At 40.5% G+C, this 8,009-nt stretch overlaps 1 protein-coding gene across 1 annotated transcript; it reads left to right on the forward strand.

Annotated features, from left to right (window-relative positions):
* Positions 1 to 6,843: 6,843 nt before the first annotated feature.
* On the forward strand, positions 6,844 to 7,779 carry LOC104856010 (olfactory receptor 14A2). The gene has a single exon (XM_010615105.1). It carries the CDS (start codon positions 6,844 to 6,846, stop codon positions 7,777 to 7,779), a length of 936 nt encoding a protein of 311 aa, XP_010613407.1.
* The last annotated feature ends 230 nt before the right edge of the window (positions 7,780 to 8,009 follow it).

Raw genomic sequence — 8,009 nt, forward strand, 5'->3', positions numbered from 1 at the left:
ATTATAAATTCTTGAGGCACCTGTTGAGTCTACAATAACAATGGTGAGTTAAAAACATCACATTACAGGGATCCAATCACCCCCACTTGTGTAGCACCACAGTTCTTTGTTGCTCACTGTTGTGGGTGGCCACTATGTCCATCAACAGATGAATGGACAAAGAGCATGAGCTGTTTAGACACAACAGAGCACTGCTTTACTATCCTCAAGGTAGGACAAACTCCAGGCCTTTGGTAGGAAAGTGGGTGCAGCTGGAGACCATGATGTTAACTGAAGTAAATATGACACACAAGCTTAAAAAATCACTTAGTTTCTCTTCCATAAGCCATTGAAAGTAAAATAAAGATCAAATAAGAGATGGCAGGAAATAGAGAAATCTTTTGTAAAAGGGAAGGAGACAAAGAGATGGAGGTATGTATGAGAGTAGAAAGAGTTGAGATGTGTTATGTAATCTTCCATTGCTCACTGTGAATGTAGTCATCAGGCACTGCAAACAGGCACTAAGACAGAGAAACACTAACGCACTCCCAGCATATCACCCATTCTGTGTCTCTCCATTCTTGAGACATGCATAGATTAGCGTCATTAGATGGAAACATTAAAAATACCAAAATATTCAACTTTGTAGTAAAATGAAGTATAAAACAATGATGGCTATAACACTCTACTGTGATGCATTTTAAATTTACTCTGAAAGACAAAATAAACTCTACATCTGTTCAAAAAGATGTGAAATTACTTTTGATAATTTTTTCACATTAAGATTTGTATGATTGGCTGTGTAATAATAACGAATATGGTATAGGGTGCACCTTTTCATACATCTGTATTAACTGAATTAGTGTATTTTGGGTGAAACATCTACTGGCTGCCTGTGCATTGTGTAACCCAGGCATTAACTGGGCCATCAGTAGGCTCTGCTGTTTGAAGGGGAACCTAAATAAAAATCTCTCTGAGACAGAATATCCCACAACTTTGGAAATCTAGTCCATTCATTAGAAGGAAATATATGAGTGGAATAAAACAAAAATAAAAACAGAAATACTTATATTTATGAAGGGATATAACAATTAATTATTCACTTCCCTTGCACAAGACATTAGAATTGCTCCCCATTTCATAGAATATTGAATTCCTTGTTATAGATGTCATTGTAGCATCTACATTTTTAACTACAGTGCACTGATTTAGTATATCACAGATCACCGACAACTACTCAAGCCATTTTGACAATTTGAATTTTAAATATACAGTGCCATTGTGCATTAAATAGCAAAACTTGTGATGAATGCAGACAATGGGAGCCATATTCTGGGAGGATTCTGTCCACATTGAGACCCAGACAGTTATGGAGACCAGGATACCCAGATGAGAGGTAGTGCATCCGTCAGCCCCAGCTCACCCCGGCACATCACAGAGGGGCTAGGTCTTGCTCTCTCCCTCAGGTCCTCAGTCCTTAGAGCCTCACTGTCCATTTCCTCAATGCAGCAACCTTGATTTACTTTCCTAGGCAGCCTTTCTTCTCCTCAAGGTGAGAGGTGTTTCTGTGAACATCTAAAGGTGTCTCCAGCCCAGACCAATGCAGAAATCCTGTGATGCCCTAGGTTGAGTGTGCAGTAGGGACTGTGAGGCTTGTCCCTGTGGGTCCCAGTCCTGCAGCCCTGCAGAGTCCATGAAGGCCAAAGACTGGGGTCCTTCGTGCTCCTTCCTAGGTAGCCGCACCTGCCTGAAGAGTTTGTGGACCCTTTAAGATGAGCACATTCACTCCCTGGTTCTCCAGGTCTAACTGCTTTGTGCTCTTAGTGAATAGATCCACACCCTCATCTAAAGGGGAAAAAGTGCCACACTTGCCTTCAACACTTCATGCAGAAAAAAAACAAAGCAAATATTTTATGCAGGCTCACTTGGCAGTGCTGTCACTGTAGCCATTTGAAACTTCTGTTAAGCATACTTTAGGAATGTGTAAATGAATAGTATTTTGATATTGCTGAATTCCCAGGGTTCCAGTGTGGAAAGATGGAAAATTCAGGATTACAAAATAGCCCAGGGAGGGTGTGCTTGATGTCAGAAATCACCAAAAAAATCTCACAATATAAATTCTACTCCAAAGATAGAGAACTGATGAAATTTCAACCCAAGGGGCCAGAAGAGAGTGATATGGTTAGATCTATGATGTTTCTCAAAAGTCTCCTGGGTTCATTGGTGAGACTTTTGGAAGTGATTGGACTATGGGGTGCTAGACTTCATTTGCTGTTACAAGTTGAGGTACGGTTGAAAGAGATGTTTTACTGGGGTTGCAGCTGAAGTTGTGGCCTGTGGAGATTTCTCTCTCTGTGGCTCTCCCTGGGCTCTTTGCTTTGCTGGCCACCATGATGTGAGCCGCTTTTCTTCATGCAGGCTCTCACCCAAATCAATCCCTTTGGGCCTCAAAGCTGACCTACTGAAAAGAGAACAGAAATAAACTGCTCCTCCTAATCTGTGGGTGTCCTCTGTCTCATCCCAGCAACGAGGATGTGAGCAATGGTCTGAAATTCATATATTTGTTTCCAAATACCAATTATGAATTCATCTTTTTCTACCAGCCAATGATGTTCACCAAGAAAGCTGACACACACAACTGCATCTAACCATCCCTTCTCATAAAAAACACTGACACAGAACCTAAGTACTGTAGCTTCTCATCCACTGACTGAAACAAGGACAGGATCAGCATGTGCCTTCTTGCATGAGGGTCACATAGCCCATGGAACAGGGATGCTAAGTTAAGTGCAATTATCAGGGAAGAGCACACAGACCCACATGAGAACGCATTTTCCTAAATAATTATCCTATACATTTTTAAAAGTCAAAATTATGAATGTGAAAAAAATAATGAAGCACTGTTTTAGAATACAGAAAATGAAAAGACCACGGTGAATAAGCACTGTGGGTGATCCTAGACTGCATGCTCTTCTGGAAGGGGGGATGTTATAAGTAAACTACATTAGTGGTGCAAATGAAGAGGAAAAAGAATTTGGAGAAAAGTAGATAAAATTGTTATATTCAAAGGTTATATTCAATTTTCTCCTTTCCGATTTTGCCAGTCACTAGCAGACACTGACACCTTTAGGGGCACACTCTTACATTAATGCTCCTTCAGTGTATCATTTTACTCTTCTTTTTGCAGCTGAGTCCTGAGAAGTCTTCCAGTCCACCAGCCCGACCTTCACAGCCAACCACGATGGAGCATGCGCAGAATGTGTCTGCCCGCCTCCTGTCTGAGCGGTGTCCCTGGAAGACCCCTAACCCTGTCCCGGAGGAGAGGCTCATCGTGCAGGTCACAGGGTGCTCGCCTAGTGGGGTCACCAACCTTTCTCCATCCTTTCATCTTCTGCTTGTGCTCATCAGCTTCACACTCACTGGAAGGGAAAATGCTCCTTAGGTTTCACGTTTGAACTATGGAGAAGTATTCAAAGATCGGGAATCGGGGTAAAGGTTATTTGTGAGTTCTGTACAATATGCCTACAAGTTTTTTGTTTGCTTGTTTGTTTTGGTATTGGGGATTGAACTCAGGTCCTTGCACTTGCAAGGCAGGCAGCAGAACCACTGAGCTAAATCCTTGGCCCTCCTAAAAGTATGTTAAAGTTTGAAATAATTTCATGTTTGAGAAATTAAAGGGTAATAATAAAAAGTCATATTTTAAGTCATATTGCATATAATTGAAATTCTTATAATTTAACAAAATGAACAATATTTTAATTTAAATATTTGGCCCATTATCGATCGTACATGCCAAAGGTGTTCAACCCCTCAGTCAAGCTACTTTGGTTCATGTTCATGAAATAAAAAATACTATATTCAGGAATACAGACAGATAATCTTAGTAATCTTAAATAACTGGAAATGAATATAAAAAGTACCATTTACTTCTCTATATCTCAGTTGCACAACGAAATACCCGTGGAGGAGAAATCAAACTTTCTACATTTTAAATTTTTTTCTGGGACTATGAAGGAGATAAATGGCATTGTGCCAACTATATTCCTTATAGCCAAAATTAATTTGGAAGAATCTAGCTAAAAGATTTTAGCTAATTTGATTAACATTTATTAGACAGCAAAAGTGATACACAAACATAATTTACGGTTCTTACAGCTCTATCTTTAAAAGTCATTTCATATTCACTACTTTTCAGAGGGGGGGGTAAAAAATAACTATTATAATTTATTTTGCCTCTGATATCATTGACTTTTGGTTCTGCATACCAAAGTTTCTTGAAGCATTATTTGCACATATACCCACAAGCTAGTTGACCAAATGCATGTCATGAACTTCTCTTAGGACCCTTTTAGTCAAAGTTATAAAGACAAGGAAGGTTATAGGAATATTTGACAAGTGGAAATCTTCATATATTCTTTCCATTTTTTTTTTTTGGACCAGGGATTGAACTTGGGTCCTTATGATTGAGAGGCAGGTAATGGAATCACTGAGCTAAATCCCTGGCCATATGTATTCCTTTTAAATAAACTACCCAAATTATAAACTTTTGCTTACAACTATCCTAGATTGTGTAATACTATGAAAAATCAAATTGGAGAGTATTTAATCAACTTACTCTAGTACTGCAAATATAGGAACCATGGCCTTCAGGGTGCTGCAGATTGATTTCTGAGGCCAGCAAATCTGTGTACAGAAAACAGCAGTTATTATAAGGCTAATGGTCCTAAGACATAACCACTTAATAAGGCTATTCAGATCTTTTCCTTTGGGGATCCTGGGTATTAGCCAAGGGCCTTTACAAAGGTCTGCTGTGTACCTTATGCCTTCAGAGGCTTTCCAGTGATGTAAGACTTGCAGTTTTTAACAGACAAAAGACTTTCCTGTTTGCTTTACTTTGCATTCTTCCCCGTGAAACTGCCACAGCCTAGTAGGAATCTTTGAGTCTAACCAGAAGCCTGCAGTTGCACCTGTGTGTTATGAAGACAGTCTGCAAAGGCAGCTTGATATAATAACTCACCTTCAGTTCAAAAAGTTTTCACTCCAGTAGACCTGCTGAATCATTTCCTAAGAGAACATTTGAGAAGTAAGCATCTGTGAGGGGGGTTGAAGAACTGGGTTATTTTAAGGTATGAATCTCAAGTATTTTGGATAAAATGGTAAAATTCTACAATTCAATATATATTTTAAAAATATTTGTGGACTAAGGAACTTTAGAAAAGAGCTCAAATATTATTTCAACAGCTGAATACTCTGATTTTGTTCTCATGTCTGCAAAAATCTTTATTTGCACAGATTCAGCTATGGAATGGGCTGACACACACAGTGCACTCCTCCCTCACATACCACACGCTCTCCAGAGTCATCACAGCCCAGTTCTCCACGTTGCCCACAACATTCACTTCATTTCAAGGTGTGTTTCCTAAGTTGTCCACAATACAATTGTTTGTGAGCTCTTTCTCTGTCTCTTAGTGTAAGCGCCTGGGTCATTCAGGCTTGTGCCCTGGCCACACTTAATCTCCAAACTAACAACCTTTCCTACCTTAACACCTCTCACTAATTCTGATTTTTCCTTATTTTTTCATTAGTTCTTCTTTTATGCCTCCTCCAGTGGAGAGCAAAGTGCCAGAAAAAAATGTTATCAATATTTCTTAGTTCGTGTCTGATACAAATGGACATCTTTTTGTGTGTGTAATAACTGCACTAGCAAACTATAATCGATTCTGAACAGAGAGAGAACATTTCTGATAGCATTAAAAGTGAATTACAGAAATCACTTGTGGTCACATTGGATAAACAAATCTAGCACCATGAAGCCTCCTACAAAGGCTTTGGTACATATGTGTGACCCAAAGGGCATAAACTCTGTAGAATAATTCCTTTTTCTTCTCCTGATCCTGCAAAATGTATTAGGATCACATAGCAGGAGATAATACAGACATTAAACAACAAAGCTTCACTTACATACTCTTGCTCACATCCACAAGGACAGAGGAAGTTATTTGCCTATGGTGCATTATTTAATATAAGGGTTTGTGTGAGTCCACGATCTTAACAACTCATGGGAACACAGGTTTTGCTTCTGTATACAATATTGGGAAAATAATGAACTCTAAAGACATGGAATAGTTTTTCTGATAGAAAAAAGTTTGTCATGAACCATGGTTAGTGCCAATTTATATGTCTGTATTTTGTGTGTCTGTCTTATTAATTGTACTATTACTGTGGGTAGTGTGCTGTTTCATACCTGTATACACTATGTAAGGATCATATCAAAATAATTAGCACATGGCTCACATTAACAGTTTTTCATGTCTTTGTTTCAAGAACATTCAGAATCCTTCCTTCTAGCTGTCTAAACTACTCTAAGTAATCAGAAAAGAATTCTGTACATCTTAATGGGAAATAAGAAAATCCTAAAACCCTGATAATTCAATCACAAACATCTGAGAGTCAAAACTATAAAAAAAAAAGAGGGTAATTGACCTCACCTATCACTCATGCTAATTGTTTCATATTAAAAGAAGAATAACCATTCGGAATGCAGCTTCCTGGTAAATCACCTGCCATTAGCATGTGCAATATTTAGCTCAAGATTTAACTGGAAAATGAACTTGAAGGGAGGGAGGGGAAATGAGAGGAGGGGTGGGGAGCAGACAAGGTATGGAAAGAAAATGACAGAAGGATGGAGGGAGGACAGAAAGAAAATTTTCAAGGAAATCTTAAGAATTAATCAACATGCAGAATTTACATTCTTCCTTCACGGCTGAATGTTTCTGAATTTATTATCATTGCTTAGGGACTGATTATTGCTTTTTCTTTTACTTCCGATGACCTCACCTTGATAGGCATTGAGGAGGCTGTAGTATGGTCAATACCACCTTGGTGACCCATTTCCTTCTCTTGGGGTTTGCTGAGGACTCCAAGATGCAGACACTCTGCGCTGTGCTCTTCCTGCTGATGTACCTGGTGGCCCTGATGAGTAACCTTCTCATTGTCACTGTCCTTACCTTGGACTCGCAGCTCCAGACACCCATGTACTTCTTCCTGAAGAACTTGTCCTTGCTGGATGTCTCCCTGGTGTCTGTGCCAGTCCCAAAGTTCATCCTCAACAGTCTGACTCACAACAATTCCATTTCCATTCCGGGCTGTGCCTTCCAGCTCCTTTTCATTACATCCTTCACAGGAAGTGACATATTTATCCTGACTGCCATGTCCTATGACCGCTATGTAGCCATCTGCTGTCCCCTGCACTATGAGGTCATCATGACTGGACAGGCCTGTATGCTGATGGCAGGAGCTTCCTGGGCCATCGGTGGACTCTTTGGAGCCTTGTACACAGCTGGCACCTTTTCTGGGCCCTTTTGTGGATCCAATGTGATCCCAGAGTTTTTCTGCAACATTCCCTCCTTACTCAAGATTTCCTGCTCTGACACACTCCTGGCGGTCTCTCCCAGCCTGGGAATTGGACTGTGTCTGGGCCTGTCTTGCTGTGTCTGCATTGGGCTCTCTTACGTTCACATTCTCTCTGCTGTGCTGAGGATTCCATCCAGGAAAAGTCAGTCTAAAGCTTTCTCCACGTGTCTCCCTCATCTTGTTGTCTTCTCCCTTTTTATTATAAGTGCAGTCATGGTTTACCTGAGGAAGCCTGCAGATGCACCCCCAGTTATTGACAGGCTGCCTTCTGTGATCTACACTGTGCTGCCTCCGATCCTGAATCCAGCCATCTACACCCTGAGGAATAGTGACATGAAACGGGGTTTGAGGAGGCTTCTGCCAGCACTGCCTGTTCACTGCGTCTAACATCCCTTCATCTAACACTGCCTACTGTCTGAAGGACGTAGGACCTCCAGGGTGACAGAGGGGCTTCTCAGCTCTCACTTTGGGGAAGCCTTGGGTGCCCATATCCATCTCTGGCTCTAGAAAGCAAACATCTAGAATCACCTGATTCAGAATCTGCACCCACAAGGCCAATGTGTAGGTCGTGGAGTCCCATCATGCTCTGCTATGACAAAGCACCTCTTTCTTGTTGG

This window comes from Fukomys damarensis, unplaced genomic scaffold (genome assembly GCF_012274545.1).
Source record: "Fukomys damarensis isolate Sample0158 unplaced genomic scaffold, DMR_v1.0_HiC HiC_scaffold_3, whole genome shotgun sequence".
NCBI lineage: Eukaryota > Metazoa > Chordata > Mammalia > Rodentia > Bathyergidae > Fukomys > Fukomys damarensis.

Coding starts and splice junctions, on each gene's coding strand:
- LOC104856010 (XM_010615105.1), top strand. CDS start 6,844: ATGGTCAATACCACCTTGGTGACCCATTTCCTTCTCTTGGGGTTTGCT.